This window comes from Leptodactylus fuscus, chromosome 3 (assembly GCF_031893055.1).
Source record: "Leptodactylus fuscus isolate aLepFus1 chromosome 3, aLepFus1.hap2, whole genome shotgun sequence".
Lineage (NCBI taxonomy): Eukaryota > Metazoa > Chordata > Amphibia > Anura > Leptodactylidae > Leptodactylus > Leptodactylus fuscus.
The window spans coordinates 147,605,585-147,631,468 of record NC_134267.1 but is presented as its reverse complement, the minus strand read 5'-3'; the positions used below and the strand labels follow the sequence as shown (position 1 = coordinate 147,631,468).

General features: G+C 40.5%; 2 protein-coding genes across 4 annotated transcripts in view; one reads left to right on the top strand and one right to left on the bottom strand.

Moving 5' to 3' along the window:
• Positions 1-4,762, top strand: part of PCYT1A (phosphate cytidylyltransferase 1A, choline) — a 34,545-nt gene extending 29,783 nt beyond the window's left edge. For all 3 annotated transcript variants that reach the window (XM_075268520.1, XM_075268521.1, XM_075268519.1), the window contains exons 6-9: positions 1,366-1,444; positions 1,875-2,017; positions 2,158-2,346; positions 3,612-4,762. In XM_075268520.1, coding sequence (XP_075124621.1) covers positions 1,366-1,444; positions 1,875-2,017; positions 2,158-2,346; positions 3,612-3,818 — 618 coding nt within the window. In that variant the 3' untranslated portion in view covers positions 3,819-4,762. The remainder of the gene's footprint in view (positions 1-1,365; positions 1,445-1,874; positions 2,018-2,157; positions 2,347-3,611) is intronic.
• A 6,157-nt stretch (positions 4,763-10,919) lies between these two features.
• LOC142196714 (organic solute transporter subunit alpha-like) lies at positions 10,920-25,478 on the bottom strand. The gene is made up of 9 exons (XM_075266689.1): positions 25,444-25,478; positions 22,925-23,019; positions 21,790-21,944; positions 20,760-20,833; positions 18,059-18,217; positions 14,395-14,506; positions 13,248-13,394; positions 11,963-12,068; positions 10,920-11,035 (listed from the first exon to the last, which is right to left on the bottom strand). The coding sequence occupies exons 1-9, from the start codon at positions 25,476-25,478 to the stop codon at positions 10,920-10,922; spliced, it is 999 nt and encodes a 332-aa protein (XP_075122790.1).
• Positions 25,479-25,884: the final 406 nt, after the last annotated feature.

Below are 25,884 nucleotides of genomic sequence, written 5' to 3'. Positions count from 1 at the left end.
AGCGGTGTTTTGGATCATTGTCTTGCTGAAATATCCATCCCCGGGGTAACTTCAACTTCGTCACTGATTCTTGAACATTATTCTGAAGAATCTGCTGATACTGAGTGGAATCCATGTGACTCTCAACTTTAACAAGATTCCCGGTGCCGGCATTGGCCACACAGCCCCAAAGCATGATGGAACCTCCACCAAATTTTACAGTGGGTAGCATGTGTTTTTCTTGTAATGCTGTTTTTTTTGGACGCCATGCATAATGCCTTTTTGTATGACCAAACAACTCAATCTTTGTTTCATCAGTCCACAGGAACTTCTTCCAAAATGAAGCTGGCTTGTCCAAATGTGCTTCTGCATACCTCAGGCGACTCTGTTTGTGGTGTGCTTGCAGAAACGGCTTCTTTCTCATCACTCTCCCATACAGCTTCTCCTTGTGCAAAGTGCGCTGTATTTTTGACCGATGCACAGTGACACCATCTGCAGCAAGATGATGCTGCAGCTCTTTGGAGGTGGTCTGTGGATTGTCCTTGACTGTTCTCACCATTCTTCTTCTCTGCCTTTCTGATATTTTTCTTGGCCTGCCACTTCTGGACTTAACAAGAACTGTCCCTGTGGTCTTCCATTTCCTTACTATGTTCCTCACAGTGGAAACTGACAAGTTAAATCTCTGAGACAACTTTTTGTATCCTTCCCCTGAACAACTATGTTGGACAATCTTTGTTTTCAGATCATTTGAGAGTTGTTTTGAGTAGCCCATGATGCCACTCTTCAGAGGAGATTCAAATAGGAGAACAACTTGCAATTGGCCACCTTAAATACCTTTTCTCATGATTGGATACACCTGGCTATGAAATTCAAAGCTCAGTGAGGTTACAAAACCAATTTTGTGCTTCAGTAAGTCAGTAAAAAGTAGTTAGGAGTATTCAAATCAATAAAATGATAAGGGTGCCCATACTTTTGCACCAGTCAAATTTTGGTTTAATGCATATTGCGCATTTTCTGTTAGTACAATAAACCTCATTTCAATCCTGAAATATTACTGTGTCCATCAGTTATTAGATATATCAAACTGAAATGGCTGCTGCAAACACCAAAATATTTAGAACTAAAAATGATTAAGATTAATAGGGGTGCCCAAACTTTTTCATAGGACTGTATATATAAAAATTTATTTTTTTTAAAACTTCCTTTAATTTTTGGAGGAGGTCCCATTCATCAACTAAAATCTGTTTCTTGCATGTTTTAACATCTCGTGGACTTACCAACAATAATATTGACTTTTTTTTTTCTTTTTATAAAGTGATTTAGTTCATTTATGTATTCCCTAGAATTGCTGTTTATCATCATTAGTGAATCTTTTCTTGTCTACAGATTGACTTTGTTGCACATGATGATATTCCCTATTCTTCTGCGGGAAGTGACGACGTCTACAAACACATAAAAGATGCAGGTTTGTGTACTCTTCTGTAATATGTTATATACACACACATAAGTTTCATAAATAGCACAATTTATTTTAATTCATCAATGAGCACTTATAGCCTAAATATTATTTTACCATATTACAGCTTTATATCTGCTATGTTTTAGTTCTTCTGTTAAGTGGGTGCGCCTTACAAAAAGAGCAGAACAAGCTCATAGACTTGCATGGAGAGACCTGACCACTTGTACAGCCATTTCTCCATTCAGTCTGTAACCTGTCAACTGGTGGAACAATAGTCAGGGGACCCTTGTTCTCTTGATAGATAAGATATGATAAGAGAACCCCCACTTATCAGACATTTATGACACTTTAGATATACCATAAATGGCTGAGATGGGAATACTCCTTTAAAATAAATCTGGAATCATCCTGAAATTATTTTTTCTCATTAAAACAGGAATGTTTGCACCAACCCAAAGGACAGAAGGAATATCTACATCTGACATTATCACAAGGATCGTACGAGATTATGATGTCTATGTTCGTCGTAATTTACAGCGTGGATATACAGCTAAAGAGCTGAATGTCAGCTTTATCAACGTGAGGATTATTTGTATTGTACATATAAGTAAAGAATGGCTTGCAGTGGTCCATTCATGACTCTTATTCCCTCCAATGTATTACTAAGGCTATTAGTTATGGTTTGGGCATGGACCTCACTATACATGTGTTGATTTTAGGAGAAGAAATACAACTTGCAGGAACGAGTTGATAAGGTAAAAAAGAAGGTAAAGGATGTGGAGGAGAAGTCAAAAGAGTTTGTTCAAAAAGTAGAAGAGAAGAGTATTGATCTCATTCAGAAATGGGAAGAGAAGTCACGAGAATTTATTGGCAACTTCTTGGAGATGTTTGGCCCAGAAGGAGCCTTGGTAAGCCATCTTTTACTTTTTAATTCTAAATTGTAAAAAACATATATATGATGTATTTTCCCTATGGTGCAGTAGAATGACTGGAAATCATTGTCCCCCATGACATAGTGCCCCTTTCCTCACCTCACACAGTATAACACCCCAATTACCCACCCTATAATATCCCAAAGTGGCCCCCACATTGTATAATGTCCTATGGTGGCCCCTCCTCACAGTATAATAACCCGCTACGGCCATAATTACGCTACTGTTTATGACGTGCATGGCACCTGGTCCCCCGAAGTCTGTAATTCCATGGTTTAATGTGTAGTACTTAGAGTATCAATAAGGGATAACTTCATATTTATGCCCTTTATTGTCCCTGGGGCTTACCAAGACAGTTGTCCGTGTACTCGGTTATTTCTATAAATCTTTTAGACTTTGCATGGATTGTCACGATGTATGTATGACCATAGCTCCAATAAAATGCCTCTCGAAAGTGTGAGGACTTAGGGCCTAGTGATCTGGAGGAAAGGGGGGCACAGCAGTCAGATCTCCACCAGTCATACTTGGGATGGGGTTCCTTTAAAGGCACTAAGGGTCACCACTATAGATAGAATAGTTGCTCATACAGCTTTTTACTGTACCTTGCACCACTCTGACAAAGCTCTTCTGCTCCAACATATAAATAACTGGCCTGTAAAAGTGTGATCTATCTTGTGGTTCATGGTGGCCATGCTTCTGTTCTTAGCAGCAAGGGCTAATCAATACTTTGGAAAAGTAATCCATCTGTTAGGGCTCGTTCACATCAGCGTTGTGAACTCCGTTATGCAGGTTTCCGTTTCCTGCCTAAAACAGAGGCAGGACACGGAAACCTGCAGGAGTCTCTCTCACCCATTCATTTGAATGGGTGAGAGAGATGTCTGGCTGTGAGCGGCGGTGAGCGTTTTATGCTCTCCGCCGCGAAACTGGGTTTTATAATCCGGACACAGAGTCGGACATGCAGTACTCTGTGTCCGGATAAAAAAATCCGGTTTCGCGGCGGAGAGCATAAAACGCTCACCGCCGCTCACGGCCGGACCCGTCTGTGGTTTCCGTCTTCTGGCATGCAGAAGACGGAAAGCACAAAACGGAGAGTAGAACGCAGGTGTGAACCTAGCGTTAATAAGTATTGGCCTAAACAGATAAAGCTTTGTTCACAGCTCTGATATTGACAGTCTGACTACACAAAAATCTGAAGAATTTGATTGGAAGTTATTGTGCCCTTTCCCATTTGTTTGTTCCAGAAACACATGCTGAAGGAGGGAAAAGGAAGAATGCTCCAAGCTATTAGTCCACGACAGAGCCCCAGCAGCAGTCCAGCCAGGGAACGTTCTCCTTCTCCATCATTCCGATGGCCCTTCTCTGCCAAATCCTCTCCACCTTCATCACCGGGCAGACGTTCTCGATCTGCTGCTGCCGCCTATGACATCAGTGAGGATGAGGAGGACTAAAGATTTGTACTTTTTGTTATGTTTAGTCCTTCCTTCCAGTTGCAGATTCTATACCCTCTGACCTCCAGGAAAGGAGCCACATAGAGAAGAAAAAAAACACTCAACCGAACGGTTCCCACGAGGCACGCTTTGTGGTAGTGGATAGGACATGAGCTTCTTTCCTACGAATTACCATGTTTTGTTGTATTTTTAAATGAAGCCAATCTCTTTTTAATGAACTAAGTGTCCAAAATATATTTCTTTTGTTGTTGATTTATTTTCTATTTTACCGGGAGGTTTTATCGCATGGACTGTTGCATCCTGTTGTAGCCTTTTAGTACTTGAACTCCCTACAGATGTTTTCAGCCATGAGCTCCCATGTGACAGGACAGTAAATTATTATCATGGAGGAGAAAGAGCTTGATCCAAGTGACATGGAGACTAGATCTGTGCGTGTCATGATAGTGGACATATTAAATACAGTTTACTGTTCTGTGGGGGTGGTGACAGGCAAAATGTATTGTATTAAACATTAACCCCATGGAATTTAGCCATTTCTCATTAAAAGTGCCTGTTGTCATAAATCTATTTTCTGCGTATGTTTAGATCTGCACATCGCAACATTCTGCCTTTCTTCAGATGAATGTGCAGATTTATCGTGTTTATAAAATAATAAATCTCACACTATCCAACAATTTGTAGTAAAATTCTGAATTGATCAAACACTGACAACAAATAAGGAACAAAATGAGGCTGCACTAAAATACACTAAAAATCCCAGTTTCCATTGAGTAATACAGATTCTGCTTGCATAAATGGCTTCCTTTAGGATATACCACTGGATTTTTTCATTGTAGTTTGACATTGCTTCTAATAATGTTTTTTTCTAGCAAAGGTGTGTATTTTTTTAATTTATTTTAGTTGTTATAATGTAAAGAAATTGTTTTAGGAAGTATCACCAAAATTGTTTCTAAAGAAATAAACAGCTGATTTACACTGCATATTTATTGCATATTTTTGGTACCTTTTAGAAGGATGAAATGCAGGAAATAGTTCTATGTAAACCTAGATTTAAAAAAAAATTCACCAGTCAAACCTTCAAGCACAGGGGTAGGCAACCATTTTTGTTCAGCATGCCGAATTAAAAAAAAAAATCAAAGATGAGGTCCTCGCAGTGCCGGGCAATAATTGTAAGGCTGACGACACCGAACTAAAGTCATATAACACAAACATAGGGGTGCTATCATACTGCGCTCTCAGCCACATGCACGTACCTCTATTTGCCTGGATACACATGTGCTTTTCCATTAGAAGTAATATGAGTACATGTGTAACCCATAATTAGTGATAATGTATGTGACTGGGAGCAGAGTGAGGTAACACCTGTAGGGGGAGACACACAATGTTCCATGGGTGCTGCATCTAGTCCCCAGCCGTCAGTAAGTTCAGTTTTCTGTAAGGGCAGGTTCACACCTGTGTCCAGTCCCTGCTTTGTGGGTTTCCATCTTCTGCCCGAGAAACTGTACAGGAGACGGAAACCCGGCAAACCAGTGTCTGCCCGTGAGTGTCTTCTGGTCTCTGCAGCAGTCATAAAGTCCTGCATGTCCAACTTTGTGTCCAAGATGCTCACGGGCGGACACTTTACAAACCTATTCAAGTGAATGGGTTTGAAAACTGACTGCTGGTTTCTGTCTCCTGTCCAGTTTCTCGGTCAGGAAACGGAAACCTGCAAAGCGGAGACTGGGCGCAGGTGTGAACCCGCCCTCAATGAAACGTGGATTAAATTCAGTCTCTTTTAATTCCTGGCGGTGCAGTAGTAAGCCCTGCACACAGTATTATGTCCATTATTGGCCCCTGCACACAGTATTATGTCCCTTAGTGGCCCCTGCACACAATATCATCCCAAATAGTGGCCCCTGCACACAGTATTATGTCCCTTAGTGGCCCCTGCACACAGTATCATCCCCAATAGTGGCCCCTGCACACAGTATTATGTCCCTTACTGGCCCCTGCACACAGTATTATGTCCCTTAGTGGCCCCTGCACACAGTAGTATGTCCCTTAGTGGCCCCTGCACACAGTATCATCCCCCATAGTGTCCCCTTCAGACAGTATTATTCCCCAATAGTGGCCCCTGCACACAGTATTATCCCCAATAGTGGCCCCTTCACACAGTATTATCCCCAATAGTGGTACCTGCACATAGTATTATCCCCCATAGTGGCCCCTGCACACAGTATTATAGCCCATAGTGGACACCCATAAACAATTATTATACTCTGGGGTCTTTTCAGACCCCAGAGTATAATAATCGGAGACCCGGGGGAATAAAAACATAAAAAATTACTGTTTCTTACCTGTCCCCTGGCTCCTACGCTGACTTCTCTGCTGCCGTCCTACTTCTATGACGTCAGACGTCACATGACCCGGGAAGCAGGCCGGGTTCATGTGACATCAGAGACGTCAGACAAGTAGGAAGGAGGCCTGGCAGGATCGTGGAGAGGTAACAGTGTTTTTTACGTTCCCTTACCTCTCCCGGTCTGCCGATCATTATACTCGGGGGTCTTCGCAGACCCCCGAGTATAATGATAGTATTTGTGGGGCCCGCGGTGTCACTTACTGATCCTGGCCCAGCCAGGATCAGCAAGTAACTAGGGCCCGTAACGGCTTATTAAAAAAAAAAAAAAAAACGCAGTGGTAGCGGCTGTCACCGGGCCCCCTAATGGCCCGGGCCCTGTGGCAGCTGCCTCCGCTGCTTCTGCAGTAATTACGCTCCTGTCTGGAATACTGTGTCCAGTGCAGGGGACCTCACTCACAAAACAACATAAATACAATTGAACAGTTCAAAACTAGACTACAAAAAAAGGTTGAAGGTCTTGAGAGGAACCTGTGAGGTTTAAACTGACCCTATCATGTTATACATGTAAATTAACCTAAGTAGTCACGGTGGACGGGGAGAAGCTGCAGACTAGTTGCACTGTTCGCTTGCTAACCAAACCTACTGGAAGTAATTGACATTTCCTTCACAGTCCTCTCACTCTCTGACATTACTTTTGCAGGACAAACTCTACTTTCTAATGGTACCATTTTAATATTCTGTATGATGGGAAGCTGGAAACCAACAGCGGAGTTCTCTCCGCATCACTCAAGAGAAGGCATAAGGGAAGTCATTTGATCTGGACGAAATGGATGCCATTAAGCATTTGTGGCTGTTTACGTGAAAAGGGCCCAGATCGTCGATACTAATTATAGAGAAAATAGTCCAAAACATATTTGGGTAAAAAAAATCACAATTTTGTTTTATGCAAAAATTTTATTTAAAAATATGTCAATTGTGCTTTCAATAAAAAATTTTTTGCTGTTTTGGACAATGTTACACCATAACCGTTACAATGATACCAAGAACTCCATATCGACAGTGTGGGCCCTTTTCACATAAACAGCCACATTTTTGTGCAAATCTCCCTTGTTCTAAATGGACCATTCCAGGAAGCAGGGGAGCAAGTCACGTTGCAATGACCTGAGCAAATATTTTGATATTCACACTTAAGAAGATTAGCCAATAGCTGGCATTTATGCTTCCCTCTTTATGTATCACCGAAATGATAGCCCCGGGAATATCCGGTGGGAGGGGGTGCCCCCAGCCAGTGAGTTAAATATATGTACCAAGAATACTGTTAAAGCTTCAGTTTGTTTTTGTTTTTTTTTTGGTTTTTTTTTATATGATGAGGCTGGTAAGTCATTGAGGCCTGGAGTTTTGTTTGAATGCTTAGTTTGAAGGGTTACCTCGTCCCCAAAGATGGGTTGTTCCAAGGCTGATGTAACCTTGGTAGTAAAGTGAGCATGTTATAGTTTTTGAAGTAGTGGTGAATGGACTTCAATAAAGGTCATGGAGGAGGAGCGCACAGATTCTGATGGAAGGTTGTGGAATTCTAGGTAGTATTTCTCAAACTGATGCAGTATGTTGGGGGTGTTTGAATTATGAAATTAGGGGCTTTTTGCTCTCTCAGTGATTGAGCTTATCTAGGACTTAATGTGTTCCTATACCCATGGACAAGACTGGGGCAGTATACTTTGTGGGGGACAAAAAGAAGGAAGCAATATTGTGTGTTAGGGCCTAAAAGGGATAATATACTGTGTTGGAGCCAGTAAAGGGGGAGCATTCTACTGTGTGGGGGTCAAATAAGGGGATTTCTTGATCTGCGAATAGGTGGCCCCATCATGTAACCAAGGATCACCGAATCAGGTATTTTTCTTTTGGGTGGGGGTGGAGGCTAGGCTTGCTCATGTTAGGCTAAGGTCCCACGGGATGCTAAAGCGTTGTGGGAAAAACCACGGCGTGAACGCATCACGGTTCTTCCCGCAGCGCTTTGAACAGAAAATTCATGGAGTTTTCCTCTGCGGACTTTCTGTTACAATTATAGCTACGGGAAAGCCGCCGGCATTTCTGTAGATAAAATTGACATGCTGAGATTTTCAAAACTGCAACGGTTATGGAAATCACAGCGTGTCCGCACTGCGATTTTTTTCCGCAAAGTGGGCTTAGGATTCGCTTGAATCCCATCCACTTTGCAAGTACTGTAAAATACCGCGATTTTTCCTGCGGTGTTTCCGGCCTGTGGGGCCCCGGCCTTATACAGCTTCTTTTTTTTTTATTTTTTTTTTGCTGAATAACTGCATGTGGTATAATTGTAATAATGCCTAGCACGTTAGTATGTATCTCACCTGTATGATAACCAGTACCAGAAATTTTCAATTTAATGGTTATTGACATTGAGATGTATAGTAACATGCGCTACTCATTACTGCAAATAAAAACTGCATGTAGTTTTTCAGCAGACTATAAAGCACCATATACAGTCACCCTAAAGACACTTCACAACTGCAGAGAATATGGTGGTGATTTTTTTATTTTTTTTTAAATGTAGATTGTGAGCCCCACATAGAGATCACAATGTACATTTTTCCCTATCAGTATGTCTTTGGAATATGGGATGAAAATCCATGCAAACACAGGGAGAACATACAAACTCCTTGCAGATGGTTTTTTATGTCCTTGGCAGGAGTTGAACACCAGGACTCCAGCGCTGCAGGGCTGTAGTGCTAACCACTGAGCCATATTGTGGCCCCATTATGGTGGTGATTTCTTAATATTCTACATTTAGTCTAACCACTTAGGGTGGTGACACATTATGTACTAGGTGCAGCAATAGCCACATCCAGTCCCTGAGCTACTGATGTTATTACTTCTCTGTAAATCAAATCACAAACTAATTTCATCTGGATTTAGTTACTGGCCGCACGGTAACATCAAATTTGCTTGGTCAGTAATAAATGGTGCGGAAATTAAACGGTGCTGTCACCTACGGAATAAGAGAAAGCACTGACGGCTCAGGAACTGGTGCAACAATTGCCATATCCAGTATATTGTGTGTCACCATCCTGGTGGTGGTCCTAGCATTTTATGGTTCAGATGCATATGCTTTACAAATTATATTTTTGGTAAATACCTGCAAAAAAAAAAAAAGAGCCAATGCCTGTGACATATACAGCATACAGGGCAGTTTATTGTATGACAATAATAAAGGTAATAGCGAAAAATGGATGTTTGTAATTGGACTATAATGGAACAAAGTGCAAGAATTTATTAGAATACAAGTTGTTAACAAAGATATGATTCATTTCATGAGAACTATAATGAACAATAACAGAGTACAAATTTACCTTTGTTTCTCCACTAATAACTGTGTCTTCTAATATTTTTTTTTCCAAAAAAAGTGCTAGGGCTTATTTTTAGGGTAGGTCTTATTTTTCAGGCATCGGAGCAAATCCGAATCTTTTCGGATTCACTCCAGACGAATCTTGTAAAGTGGTTAGGGTTAGAAACCATAACCCTAACTTACATCCACAAATGCTGGTGCTATGTTAGTGTCTCTTGAACAAACTTACTGTCTCTTTCGCTCTCTCAACGATTTGTGGGGCAGTGGCACCATGCCCTCTCTATCTCCTCTCCTTTACACTAAGGGGGATGTACTATAGTGGAATGGCTGCCTCTGTTGGAGCGAGCAGGGATGGCATGTGACGTCTGCTCACGTAGGTAGCCGAGCCCACAGCATGATAGTGACCAAAAGTCAGGACCCAGGAGATAGCACTCAGACAGCAGACTCAGGAGGCAGGAAGGAGGACTCGGGAGTGGATGAGTGAATTTTACCCAAGTATGGCAGGAGGTAGTGGGGCACTTGTCTACGACGGTTGGGAGGTACATCATACCTATTCTCTATCTCTGTCATGTCACATGATATAACCTGGCGCTGGAGGCACTGACTGTAACTAGGGCTTATTTTTGGGTTAGGGCTTATATTGCAAGCTTACTCCAAAAACCCTGCAAAATCAAGCTAGGACTCACTTTTGGGGATAGGGCTTATTTTTGGAGAAACAGGATAAATGGGCTTCAGGCCAATAATACTCTCGATAGATCCTGCAGCTGTGCTAGAATGAGCTGTGCTCAATATTGTTCATATTGGAAATTATGGGCCTTATGTTTGCAAACGTTCTCATGTAAATAAAATCACATTCCGTACAAAATGTGTACTCTGTCTCTAGGAGGCCATAATTCCTTTTGTATGATTTCTTATATGAGGACCAGAGTTTTCAGTATAAAAAAAATTGTACTTAGTCTGTTGGGTATTACCTATTTGTGATACCATCATAATTCCACTATAAAGAAAATTGGTATTATGGGAAATGGTTACAATGTACATTGCACAGAACTGGATAAAGGATTTTCAGTGATAATTTTTGGTTGTGAACTTTATGAATAAAAGCTCATCCTGTTTAGATACTTCATTCTTTCATGTCAAGAATCATGGCCGTGTAGTATTGGAAGACTCCATGTATAGATACCGATAATATTTGCTTTGGTATTTTGGACTGGTCTTTGTAGATGACATCCTAGGTTAACATAGAACTCTCATTAAATGTTTCTGTTAAATTTTTCATCGTTGAATGTAACAAAATGCTGCTGTTATTCATGGAGTCTTTTCTATGGCATGGTTATAAACAGTATGGTATGTATAAACCCACAGAGTGCGGTATTCTGGAGCACTGACTGCAGATTCGAAGTCACACAGCCTGTGTTTTTATTGTGTATCCCGTTTCTTCATCCTTCTTCCTATATGCATTCCGGGCCAATATCGTCAATAAAAATGTCTCTATAATTAGCAGATGGTAATGCATCACTGTAAAGAGACAAGGACATAACGTAAGTACCACTGTATACAGTATATTACAGACATAACACACACACATCCATCAATATACTTGACTTCTCCGGAATATGGTACTGAATTAGAAGGGATTGTCCTGAATTATCAAAAACATCCTGGAAAATTTGGCATTGTAATGTTCCTTCATTAAACATGGAATCAGCTAGAGTGTCCTTACATATGGACAACATGCCACATTCATTCATGCTCAGTTGTGGGGTTGCAGTGTGACAAGCCTGCCTTGCGCTAGGTTCACACCTTGTACTTTGTCTACTATGATATACTGCTTTCTGGTACTTCTCAACACAAAGGAAATATTTAAAGTCAGAAAGCCCCTGTATTATATTTGGGCACACATGTGGATACTGTTGCAGCTTTAGTATAAATCAGACTCTATAACTGGAGATCATAGGTGCTTTTTTTGCTCGTTGGTTTGAGCATATGACAGATTGATTTAGTGTGGAACATTTACACCAGCTAAAAACTATGTGTCACTTTTAGGATTTAGTGGATATGCCTAAAAGAATAATACTTAAACCAGATTTCAAAATTTAGCCGGTATGTTTTACATCATTTTCAAGACCTTTTTCATAGATATACAGTATATAACATTCGGCCAGGTTCCCTGTGTGTGCACCTATTTACATGTCATGCTCCTGAAGGAACTGGCTGAACTAGCAAACAGTATAAAACAAATATCTTTCAGTTATTTACTGTCTCTGCCAGCAGCAATGTAAGTGGTACGGCTTCATCTAAAGCTTATACATATTGCAAATAAAATATTATCTATTCAGGTCATTACACAAGACAGTGAAATGTATTTTCTAACTCCTAGTCTGTACATATATACAGTATATATCTTAGGAGTAAATATCTATTAAGAATAGTGTGCTAACTCACAGTGAGCTCTTGCTTTAAATGCATATGGAGGCACGCAAGGAAGCACTCCGGTGTTACCCAGGATACTAAAGATAGAGGCCTGTAATGTGGTCAGGATAAGCTGCAACTGGAAAAAGGAGAAGAGAACAATGAAAACTTATGTACCGTAAATACTAAAAATTGATGGATTATGGTTTTGCTATAGTCAATATATAATAATAATAATAATTAATAAAAAAAAAATAACAGTATTCTTATAAAGACTATAGGTCCCAATAAATAAAGTTTCTATGCGTCTTGCTAAGTTCTTTGGGTTCTAATTCTACATCCAGAGGCAGAGTTAAGAGGTATAGACCATCAATGTTGTCTGGTACCTAAACACACTGATGCAATGTTGGACTGGGGTGCCTAGGAGTAGGCCAGCTATTCAGCTAAATGCAAATATTACCTGACACTCATTGACAACTACTAAAAACTGGCACTTTTTTTTGGTAATGTCCTGCTACCTAGCCTTCATTATGGACTATCTCTTTCTAGCGGTCCTCTTAGTAGCCTGTTGGCTTGCTCTTGCCTTAGACTGGGGCTTCTTTAGATTGAGCCCAGGAGGAAAGATAGTGGCTGACCTGTCTGTTTGCCTAGATATCATCTTAGCCACCCAAGACATCTCTAAAAAACAATGGGTGGCTAAGATGATATGTAGTTGTAGATTGTTAAATATTCCCCCCAGTTTATTACATGTGCAGTGGTGTAACTAGGAATGGCAGGGCCCCAAGGTGAACATTTGACATGGGACTGCTACCCACTAGTTATCCCCCTGTACATGGGTGCACATGCTATGTGAGATGCTGCCTGCATATAGGGTGGTGAGTTTTCTGTGCCATGTACCATGCTTGCAGGGGTTGGGGTTAGGGGTCCACTAGCCCTCCAGGATCAGGGACCTGCTCTACTGTGGGCCACTCCAAGCCTGTATCCACTCCAATTTTTCCATAGGTTTTTTTTTTTATGTATACATGGTGAGCACTGTATAAATAATATAGTAATATTATTTTAAGGTTACCACAATTATGACAATACCAAATGTATATCATTTTTGTTATATTTTTTTACTACTTTTTATTTTTCCATCAGTGTAGCTGCATGACAGCAGGTCTTTGCAGGATGTCTTGACATGAAACGGATTTTTACCAGTAAGCGACAAAACATTTGCATATACATAATATTTCTGCAAACTCCTTTAAATGTTACTGCTGACAGGAAAAACAAAAGTGCAAAAAGAAAGTGTGAAAAAATTCAGTTTGATGCTTACCTGAAAAACTGCAAATTTAGTTCCCATGTTGTTTTCAGCCAAGTGTACTTTAGCCTCACGGAAAAGTATCCCGATTGGCCATAGGGCTATTATAGTGCAAAAGCCAAGAGCTACGTTCATCCATAGTGCAACACTGGCACCTGAAAGCTAAAATTCACAGAATATATTTGAAAATGACAACATAAATTTGTATCCATCTAAGAACTGAGAGCAGAAATACTCTGTACGAATGTCCCCTTATGCCAAATATTTGCCTCGAGCACCGTTTTTCACCTCGCCCTCCACATTCTGCCCCTCTGTAATCTTCAGCAAAGTGAAGCTATAAATGTGTGAAAGCATGAAACGTCATATCTAAGTTACCCTAAGCAGTCACACTGGACGGGGAGTCCGCTGGCTAATCAAACCTCCTAGCTATGACTGACGTCACAGGCTCCTCATCCCCGACATCACAAGGTAGATTAGACAGCGGACAGTGAGACTAGGCTGCAGCTTCTCCCCAACCACCATGACTCCTTAGTGTAGCATATGACTTTTTATGCTTTCAAACATTTATAGGTTTACTTTGATGCAACATAAAGATTACAGAAAGACAGCTATGGTAGAGAAATATTTGAACATGTACATCATGGAACCAGTTTATGGTGGTAAATCCACCTGACAAGTTTCTTTTAAGACTGGCATAGGACTTGTCAATCAGAATAAACTCTACCCACTTTGCTGACACATAAACAGATGTGGGTAACTTTGGATTACCCAATAAATGGGACTCTCTTCATTTAGGTAAACTGTTTGAAGAAGTTGACACTTTTATTCACTGCTTACCAAGTATTGTATTAGTGTCGCAGCTCAATCACTACAAATTCTGTTTCTATATGCCTAGGCCTTTAAAAAGTTTACAAGGCTGCTTAAGATCTTGTAATAATCTCCCCAGGACATAGCTATAAAACAGCATGCAGCACAGGCATGTGAGAGTTAATGTTCGGTGGCAAGATTTACTTCTAGTTTATATTCATATCAAGTAGGGAGATTCCTATAAGTAAGAAGATACCCATACTAAGAAAGTATACAAATGTACAGCATGACTAACTAAACATTCTCACAGCACTTAGACAGCTAAGGCTACATGAGAAAACAAATATCATCTCACATCTTCTGTATTGTAAATTCCATCAGTCCAAAGAATCAAGCCAATGAAATTAAAAAGTGGCTTCAAGAACGCCATCTGAAAGACGCTTAGAATGAAGATGTTCACCTTCCTCCTGCAAAAGTAAAATATAAAGGGCTTGTTTAGGTGAATACTATGTACAGTAAGCTGCATAACAACAACTCATGAGAGCAATTACGTTATCAATGATGTCAATCCCTGCTGCAGGCTCATACCATATAACTCAGTACTGGAATTGTATTATACAGGACCATGAGAGCGCTTTTATTTAATCACTAATAAAATGTGATATTAAAAAGAAAAACATTGGACACATTTTTCATTTGTAATAAAGCAGGATCTTGAATCTCCTGATGTGTTTGTCCTAATAAATCCTTGATTCTTTTCTGAAAACTTTACATAGTATTATTATCCTGTTATTCGTTCTGGAAATCTATGAATGAATTGTATGTTCCAAAACTGTCCAATCTTTGCTGAAAATATCAGAATGCGTAGGGATCAGACTATTACCAAGGAGACTGGGGATGCTGAGTTGACAATTTTTTTTTTTACACATTCTTTGGAAGAATAAGAAGAAAAACAAAAAGCAAAACTCAAGTCCAGTTCACATTTACGTTCAGGCCATTCCGGTCCCCTATCCACATGAAATATGCAGAGAGAAAAGTCCTGCAAACAGCACTTTTCTCTTATAGTCTATGGGTTCTGTAGGTAACCGCTTTTTTATGTGGATGGGTTTCTGTTCGGGAAGGGGGGGGGGGTTGCCAAGCGGACTCTCCGAATGGAAACCTAAGCGTAGATGTGAAGCAGGCCTCAGAGAAAACTTACTCCTGAAGTGTTATTTCATGGGAAATGCACATGCTTTCATGTAAAAAATGTAAGACATGGACTTTCTATTAAATGTGTTGCATTTCCGCCATGGTCTTTTCCGCAGTGCTTTTTTGCTGCGACTCGCTACGTAGGGCCTTAGGCTTACATGACTTTCTGTTGGTTTTGACAAGGCAAGCATCAGATGCAGAGGTCATGTCCTTGAAATAAAGGTGCAAGCAAATACAGTAAATGATGTGGGTGCAGTCTGGTTTCAATAGTTTTCACCAGAGATGAGTAAGCAAAGTTAAACACTCATTAATAAATTCAGTAAAAGCTTTTCTGCTGTTCTGGCAGAGGATCTGCTGAACACCACTTTATGAAACGCAAGGATACTTGAGCTTACATTTCTGAAATATTTTTTTCTGTAAAACAGCACCAATAGACATTACATTAGGAGAGGATGGCTTGGATCTGACAAGATTGAATGTTTATAAGTCAGTTTAACTTCTCTTACAATAATCCCACAAATTGCCATTTACACCATGAAATTATATAAAATAATTACGATGATTTATATAACATATATAAGATAATATCCACATGTTTGTATAACATATACATAAGATAATATGCACCTGTTTGTATCAATGGTACTTACCCTGTTACCTCAAAAAAGAATCATCCTCCGAAAGCAAGACATAGCAGAGGTTTTTGTTGAATTTCCTAATATAAGGCACCCCCCGAAAGTAAGACATCCCCCAATAATAATAATCTTTCTGCGCAAAGATTGTATGAAGCAAAACATTGCGCGATGTTCCGTGTGCACAGGTATGCCAGCTGCTGATGCCGCTGTGATACCGTACGTTGTATCCACTGTTCCTGCCACTGTAGGATGAGCTGGGAGATGCTCGCTGCGCATACACTAAGCATTGTAGAGGGGGGGGGGTTCCACTCTCCCAGCTCATCCCACAGCAGCAGGAACAATGGATACAACATACGGTATCACGGCAGCAGCTGGTTTTCCTGTACACACGGAGCACCGCACACAGCGTTCAGCCGGTTGCAATGTTTTTCTTCATACAGTCTTTACGCAGCAAGCACATCTCAGCGTAGCGCAGTGGTGACAGCAGCACACAAAAATAAAATAAGACATCCCCTGAAAATTAGACATAGCATATCTTTAGGACCAAAATCTAAAATAAGACACTGTCTTATTTTCGGGGAAACACGGTAGGCTCTTGTCATCCATTAATCAACTATAACATTCAAACCACCTTCCTGACTTTGTGTAGGTCTTCCTTGAGTGGTGAGACATAGGTTGAGACATGGACTCCACAAGATCTCTAAAGGTATCATGTGGTACCTGGCACCAATATGTTAGTAACACATCTTTCAAAGGAGCTATCCACAAAATTCATGGTCTATTCTTAAGATATTCCATCAATACCAGATCAGTGGGGGTCAGGCTCTTGAAAAGCCTGCAGGTCAGCTGTTTCCCAGAGTGCACAGCTCCTTGAATTGTATACATGCCTATGCATTTAGTAGCAGCAGTTTTGGATTTTGTAACATGTCTCATAGACTTGAATGGAAAATTGCTACAGTACTAATAACTGTGGCTACTAGGGTTGAGCATTGGGATCGGAATTGGGATCGAGATCGGGTTCAAATGAAAAATGATCAGAAATCGTATTTTAAAATCGATCCTGAAAAGTCAAGATCGGCTCAACCCTAGTGGCTACTAAAAGTATGGGGAGTGAGCAGAGCAGCGCCTGGCATGTAGACAATGCTGGGAACTGCATGTACCAGGAAACAGCGGATCATGTGCTGCCTAATATGGCAGGTGCTAATTTGATTCAATCAATCTTATTCATTTCAGCTTCATTGGTGGTTTCAATGTTGATTGTTAAATACCTATTGTATTTGTATATACTAACTTCATTCGAGTCATCTTATAGGGTTCACACATTGCTTTTTTTTTACTGGTACACAAAAAAATCAGCGAAATCACAATGAAAAACCCTGCATATTTTTCCACAGCAATCTTTTTTTTTTTTTCTATGCATTTCGCTATGAGAGGCCTTAGGTCTAGTTCACACGTGAGTATAAGGGGAGGTTTTTGACAGCGGATTTCGCGTCAAAAACCTCCCCTTATAATGGTGGTCTATGGAGACCGCCGGGCTTCTGTTCTCCGCTAGCGGCGAGCTGCTGCTAGCAGAGAAAAGAAAGGACATGTCCTTTCTTCAGGCGGAAGCCGCGCAGGCTCAGCCGCGCGGCTTCCGCCCCCGGCAGCTCCCTCCTATGTCGGCTCATTCATTTGAGCCGACAGCAGAGGGTTAAGCCGCGACAGCGATGGTCGCGGCGGGCGGGTTTTGACAAGAGAGAGACGCGGCTCGCCGCGTCTCTCTCTGTGTCAAAACCCGCGCGGGCAGTTCACGTGTGAACTAGCCCTTAGCCTTACAAGGATTCTATATAATTTACTAAAACAAATGCAAAATTGCAGTGTTCCCACAATACAAAGGGTTGTCTTAGTAAGACAACACATGTTCATATACCCTACTGAGACATGGCAAGATATTGCGGCAACTGTGTATGGCCAATTTCCTGGCCACTTGTGGTAACCAAGCACAGCATGAGTTTGCTGGTAACAGTGAAGTTTAACCATTATTATTATTATTAATAATAATTAATTTATTTTAGTTTAGCTACTTTCAATAAAATACATCCTACCTCGGTGCATCACAATGACACAATAACCTGATATGTTTGACCGGGCGCTGTAGAAAGTTAGCGGTCACTGACGATTTTGTTTTCCTCTTACAAGCACTGTGGTAAAACTTACTTGGTCATTTTGATGCGGGGGAGGCATGCGCAGCAGCAGCAGCATGGGCCTGTGTTAAGGTGCACATCTGTAGATTCTAGTTTCTTGACAAGGGCGTCTTTTCCCCCATATCCTTCTATTATAACCATCAAAATGAGGTAGAAGCAAACTGCAAAATACCTTTGAGACAAAATAGTTACCACTTATCATTTTACATAGAGATTGGATATATGGTAGCCTTATCTTTCTAGTATATAAGTATATGTATTACTTTGTGAGGGCAGAACACCATACAGAATATATAATACCGTATACAGTATATAGCATGTTTGATTCAGAGGGTTTGAAGTGTCATGTATTGTATGTTACATGTGCATCTGAAAAATCTGCTCATATTTGTGCTTATACGTAAAGATGAATCATGATGGTGGCTAATAACTAAAGTGCTGACAATGGTGGGTAAAGACGGTTTTAGAAAACAACTTTCTTTCTTCCATAAAGGTCTATTGAGATTCTGTATGAGGATAGGGACACACAAGGATGGATTGCAGCAGGTTTGCCACAGGAAATTTGCCTGTAGCTAACTCACTGTGACCTACAGTTGTAGATGACGTTAAAATATCAAATCCATATGCTGAGAGTAAAATCTGGAGTACAATGTGACCAGTGTCATAGGTTTTAAATCCACAGCATGGTATTTATGGCTGCGGGCTTCACCTGCAGCTTCCAATATTTGCAATGCAAAGATTAAAAGCTACAGCAATCCCATAGCAATGCCTGCAGGTATATCCCAGCAAAAACCAGCCACCCAACTTTCAGGTACACACCCTGCTGAATATCCATGAAGGAAATTCAGCTAATTGTTTGTAGCTTGTGTCTCCTACCTTAAAGGGAACAGGACTGTTCTGTCTGTGACAAGCATGACCCAGTGACAAGTCGGATAATCATTATGACTATGTTTAGAGAAAAAATAGCTTTAAAGAAGACCTGTCATTGCTCCTCACATGCCTGTGTTAGCAAATACTTGTATTTCCCATGAAATAACAATTTTGTAGAATCTCCTGTGTGTTAGAAATTTATGAAGAAATTGACAACTGGACGTTACCAATTGGAGGTATAACTCTACACAGTGTGATGCTGTCCTATCGGCATTGCTAGTGTTAGGCGGGTGTGCTAACCGCTGGCTGTGAATGAAAGGCACACGGATGTCATAGAAATGAATGTGTCAGTGTGCTCTCTGGACCTTTCATATGGTTATCTGCAAGGGTCTTAATACTGTGTGACCCTTTACAGACCCCTTTGATAAGTAGAATAGTAAGTCCAGTTGTTAGTTCCTTCATATATGTCTAGGAGCAATAACAGAGGAACAGCACAATACTGTGTTATAAGAAATGATAGTCCAAAATTGTTATTACTCAGGGATTGCAAGTATTTGCTAAAATAGACTAGCCAGGAAAGTTGACTATTTCCCTTTATAAAGGACCTGTCACCAGGTCTTAAAACCCCAATGATATACATCCAGTGTTGGACTGGCCCACATTGCTAATGGAAAAAGTCCTGGCCTCAGGCCCCTTTCCAATAGTAGCCTGCTTGCTATATTGCAGTAGAGTGGCAGCGCCTAGCTGAGCTGCTTTCATTGGCATTCACTTACTTCAGTGTAAATTAATACAAATAAAAGAGCAGCACTGGGCTCAGCCAAAAAATGGAAATTTGGGGGGTTCATCACCCATAAAAAAATATTACAATCTGGGGTCTTCAAGGGAGGTGAGTAAAAATTTCAAACACTTAAACTCACCTTGTTTCACCTCTCCTGGGCGTCCCTTCCTCTTCATTCCCCTGGTTGACGGTGCATGGGCATCAAAGGCCCAATTACAGGCCTCAGTGGTGACCCCGGGCACATGACATCAACCAGAGGCCAGAAGTTAACTGAAGAGTATACTGAGTATAAGTGTTTGTTATTTTTATTCACCTCTTCTGGGCTTCCACTTATTATACTCTGGGGTCTGAGGAGAAACCAGAGTGCAATAATAACACCAAAACAAACTAGAGGGCCAAACCCCATGAATATTTGTCAAGATGAATTTCAAGCATGTTCACCTGAAGCAGTTTGAGGTTTAGCTCTGTAGTGGGACCACAGACAAATAAAAACTAAAATATAACTTTTAATGGTATGTATTAAAGGAGCAAGGCCCTTGGCCAGATAGCAACAAACACATATAAAAGAAATGTCACACTGAAATATAAGCATTATATACCATGTGGGGCCATTGTGGGGGGAGGGGGGCTGGAAAGCATTATATTGTGTGTGGGATAAAAGATAGGAAGCTGTAAAATACATCTGGGTGAAGGGAGCCCATAAATTTTGCCAGTATGGAGCCCCAAAATCGGGGTTTTCCGATTGCTGGATATGGCCCTGTTGGGGGAAGCATAGTCTTAGCCGCATATTATCCAAATAATGTCTAAACAGATTCTGGAAGTGTCAGCAATGGCATTGTATAAAATATTACATGAAATATCATAATGAAGGCATATATTCTTGAACAGCACTATGCTTGTTCTGGGGCTGTATTCGGTATTGCACATTGGCCACATTCAACAGAATAGACGATTATTTGACTACAAAGATTAGCTTTCTCTATAGGAGAAAGCATATTTGACTAACTAAAGTTAAGTTATCTTCTAGCAGACACGCATTATCTTTTAACATTGAACTAATACTCACGTGCCAATACCAATCTCTACAAACATTGCAGAACGCGGAATCCACAAACCCAAGCATGTGATTGTTGAGATGACCTAAAGTAATATAAACCATCACAAGAAAATGAATCTAATATAATGCACATTTCTGGTACAGGATACATTGTACAGAGTCCTTACATATAAATGTTAGGTGAACAGTGAATAAGCAGGTAAATATCTGGCACGTCATAGTCAGTTACTTTCATACAGTCCTTTAACATCTTAAGAATGATGACTTATCTAATTTACATATAATAAGAAATGTAGATCTTGTGACTGTGAATGGATTTTTTTTTAAAAGGGATTGCACAGGATTAGAAAACATGGCTGCTTTCTTCACAGGAAGTGATCTCACATCCGTTGGTCACATGGTAATGCTATAGCTCAGTCCCCTTAAAATGAATGGTAGTGAGGGGCAGCAGGACCGTGGCCAATGGAGGTGATGTCACTTCCTGAGAAACAGTAATCAGCCATGTTTTCTAATTCTGTGCAACCCCTTTAAAAGCCAGTATGTGTAAGGTATCTCAGTGATGAGAAAGGGATATTTTCAGCAAATAATGTGTATGGGGCTTTCCAAATTGGACAAGAAACCATTTGGCTGAACAAACCTTCAGCCACCTGCAATCTATAGTATATGGTTGTCAAACTCATTTTCAGCGAAGGCCACATCAGAATTATGGTTGCCGTCAAAGGGACACGTTTGGTGTCACAGTAAGTTAGTATATAGGACTCCTTTACCACTTACACTGCCTCATAATGCAAAAGTTGTTTTACTCTTACCTATTGCGACGTAATTTTTCAATCTTTATATTGATCTAGCTGTCTGAAGCTTCCTTGTATTGTATCGTGATATGTATTTTTCATTATCTATCTTACCTTAGTTGCTACAGCAGCAGAAGCAGAAGAGATGTTCTTAATAGAATGTACATGAACATAAGACAACGGCTGATTGACTAAGGGTGTTGTGGGCATGCTCTGTGACTTTTGCAGGCATTACCCTAGGCTCTTACCGTTGGGGCAGCACTGCTCCATAGAGATGTTCTTTTCTTCATTGGGCATTGCACTTTCTTTATAATATAAATAGCATCTTCAATATAAACAATGAGTGAGATTATAGAAAGAATAGTGAGAATCCCCATAATGCACAGCTGCATAGTGTCCACCACTAAAAAGAGAAGACATGATATGTTATAGATAACACAATAAGCATAATACAGGCTGACACTGCAAGTAACCAAAGTTCTGGAGTGGTACAAGGCACCCAATATGATGAAACACTGACACGTTACAACCTAAATGTATTATGTATTTACTGGAAACGACTGCACCAAGTTATAATATTCATCACTTATAGTTTACTGTATTACAGATATGCTGCTGATTCTTTATTCCCTACTGACTTAGGCTAGGTTCACATTAGTAATGGGCTCTCAGTCATTCGAGTCCCCCTGACGGAGAGCACCTCCACTAAAACAGCGGTTATTATGGAGTCCGTCAGGTTTCCGCTGGTTTTATACTGAAACCGACGACGACAAAAGTCCTTTTCTCTTCGCTTATTTTCAGCGATAGCTCCTATGAAGTCACTGACGCAGGCGTGAACCTTAACTGAACTTTTATATGAACTATCCAACTCGAATGACATGTTTGTTCACCTACTGGTAAGATTTAGGATAAATAAGGCTAAAAATGTATCTATCTTAGATTAGATGTTAAGATGTCATATTCTCATATTCTCAAGACCTCATATTGTCACCAATCCAGGGGTAGTCATGGTGACAAATGACACCATGAATGGGGAAAGTGGTAGTCTAAGATTGTGCTAAACATAATCTACTGCGTATAGTAGGAAGACACAACTTGCCTACCCCTCCATTCTGAAGCCAGACGAGGATCCAAAGGGAAATTTAGGTAAGATAAATATTTTTTTATCCCACTAATGTTTAACCCACTTATAGAGAGGCCAAAAGGACTTTCCAGCAAACTGTTACAACATTAGAAGTGAAAATATTTGCTAATAAAAGCATTTCAGAGAGCTGACAGGTCCTGTAGAAAGGGACAGGCATTGACAGGTAAGCCACCTATAGGTGGCACTAGAGAGACAGTTTAGCATATTATAATTGGAATGGAATTGTATAGGTGACGTACAGTATGGCAATCGTGCTGCTGTTGGTGGTAATGAGAAGCAGGATGGTGGAACACTGTGGTTGTTCATCAGGAAGAAAACAAGCTGTTTGGGAAGCCTGTAAGAAACAACAAACACATGAAAACATGAACTGGGATCATAAAGAGTACCTCTAGAATATAATTGCACCCAGTAGCTTGCCTAGAGAAGGTTTTGGATGGTTTACACCCTCATATAAACACCACCATGTCATATTTTGAAAAAAAGAAAAATTACCTGTAAAATTAGGATTTACCTAACAAAGCAGAATTAAAGTCCACTCCTATCTGATAGCATGCCCTGGGTAACCTCACAGTTTACACTACGTTCACACTAACTTCTGTGTTGCCTTTCTTTGAGTCCGATTGGAGACTTGAAAAACTAATACCCTTAAAAAACGGTTACCTGTGGAAACCTGCAGACCCCATAGACTATAATGGGCTCCACCAGGTTTCTGCCAAAGGTAATCGGCAGAGAGAAAAGTCCTGCTTATGGAGTTCCCGAACGCTAGTGTGAGCCTAGTTTTAGCTATACTACATATAGAGCACTTACATTCTGCTACTAAGTTGACAGTTTATAATGTACATATTTACAGCCAGGGGAGTAACTAAAGGCTCACAGGCCCTGGTGCAAAAGCTCAGCCTGGGACAAAGCACAACTTCTCTTCTCAACCTGCAGCTGCATCCCATCCATTCCTATTTACATTTCCCTGTCTTTCTGTATCTGGGCCTAAACCTCTTCACAACATGTCTGTGCAAACAGGCGTCCCATCATTCTCATCCCCAGTGGGTGCCCCCATGCACTGTAATGATGCCCCTACAGAATCTCTCCTTGGCTATATGGGTCTGATCAATTTCTGTTTTGCCATGAAATGGTTCATTTACTCCTTTCTGACACTGGAGAGCTGTGTGTCATATATCTTATCTCTCCAGCTCACCAAAGAACAGAGATAATAAATTTATGATGCACAAACTACCAGCCATCAAAGGAAATCAGATTATTATTAGAGATGAGTGAGTACTCCCGTTTCGAATAGCACAAACCCATAGGAATGAATGGACGCAGCCGTAAGGGGGTCGAGCGGCCGGCCACCGGCAAAGTCTGCGTGCCGTCCGCTTCCATTCATTCTTATGAGTGCGTGCTATGCGAAACGACCATTTCGAATAGTACTCGCTCATCTCTAATTATTATCACAAATAAAGGAGATCAAATAAATGTATTCAGCCTTTGTGTTGAGGGTGATCTGTGGGCTCCCTTGGCTCCTGGGCCCAGTCGCAGATGCAACCATTATGAACCATACAGTTAAACTAGTGTACACAGCTTGTTTTTAACACTAGGTAAATCCTTATTCTTGAATATTTCTTTTAAAGATATCCTGTTGTATTGAAAATACAGTCCAATTTGCAGGCAGCATGTTAGAGAGCAAGAGGAGCTAAGCACATTAATATAGAGTTTGGTGGGAAAAGAATGAGCGTGACCTGTCTTTTATTATATCATTGCTTTTTCTATGTTTATAGGGTTGGGATGGTGCTATACCCTCCAATACATTCATATATATATATATATATATATATATATATATATATATATATATATGTATATGTCTCTATTGCAGTGTATTGTGCACTTTCAGTGAGACTCTGAGGACCAGTTCACATCTGTGCATGGATTTCCGTTCAGGGAGTCTGCTTGGGGACTCCCTGAACGGAAACCTAATCCGCATAAAAAAGCGGTTACCTTAGGAAACCAGTGGATCCCATAGACTATAATGGGGTCCATGTGGTTTCTGCTTGGTTTCCACACAAAGAATGATAATGGACCAGGGGGGACACTTGTTAGACCACTGGCTGCCATAACTGTCACCCCATCGTCATTTTGCAGGAGCGCCAATGGAGTGACAGTGCTGACCTCCCCATGTAAGGCACGTCACAGAAGAAAAGTTATTTTTCTTGGTCATGCTCATAATAAGAACATTCACATATGTATGTATAAAATGGTCTCTTGGTCATTTATCTAATGTGGGTGACAGTCTTTGTGGCGTGAACAGTGACTTGATCTGACATAGCATATGTGGCACAAAGGACGACCATACACTGAACTGACCTTCCCTCAGGACATCTAGTGCTCAGTCCTTTTGTTGTCAGGGGGATAAGCTGCTGCCAGACTGGCGAGGCATGTGTATGGGTAAGTTGGACAACATAGCTGAGTGTATGGTCAGTAGTATACGTAGTGGCCATTACACCTTCCTCCTAAATGATTCCTAGAATGTTAAATTATCAAGTAATTCCACAATGTGTGATTTAGAAATGAAGATTAGATTAAGTACTAATCTTCTTTAAATCCAGAACGGCACACTTACATTATCCACGCAGGATGCAGATACCATAGAAAAGATATATACTGTATGTATCTTATAACAATACTGAATTTAAGAGTTAGCATTATCTAAACCATATTGCACAATGCCATACATGTATGTAGGTGAATGCTAATATCACTATACCTGGGGTCTGGTTTAAACTCTTCGGTGGACTCCATGATTCAGATGTTGCCCTCTGCTTGCGCTCTGCTGCTCACAGCTGTAACACTCTGCTCTGGACAGGTGATAGTGGACTTTGCCAAGTTCAAGTTTCTGCAAAAACTCTGTGTCATTTGGCAGACCCCGTGACTTTCAGGTCATTGATCTCAATACTTAAATATGTTTCCTCTTTGAAGCTCATTTGGGGAATAAACCATGTCTCTATAACCAACAATAGATGCTTTTATATTAATTTGCTTGCTTGTTAACAAGGAGATATACCTACATCATAAATAGACACCTGTGATGGGGCAGATGGTAAATGACCCCCAAAATGTATTGATATTCAAATTGTATTCTTTATACCAATCTGAATTTAGAGATTCTCTGACAGGCAATTTCACTGGAGAGCTTGAGTCTACAGCC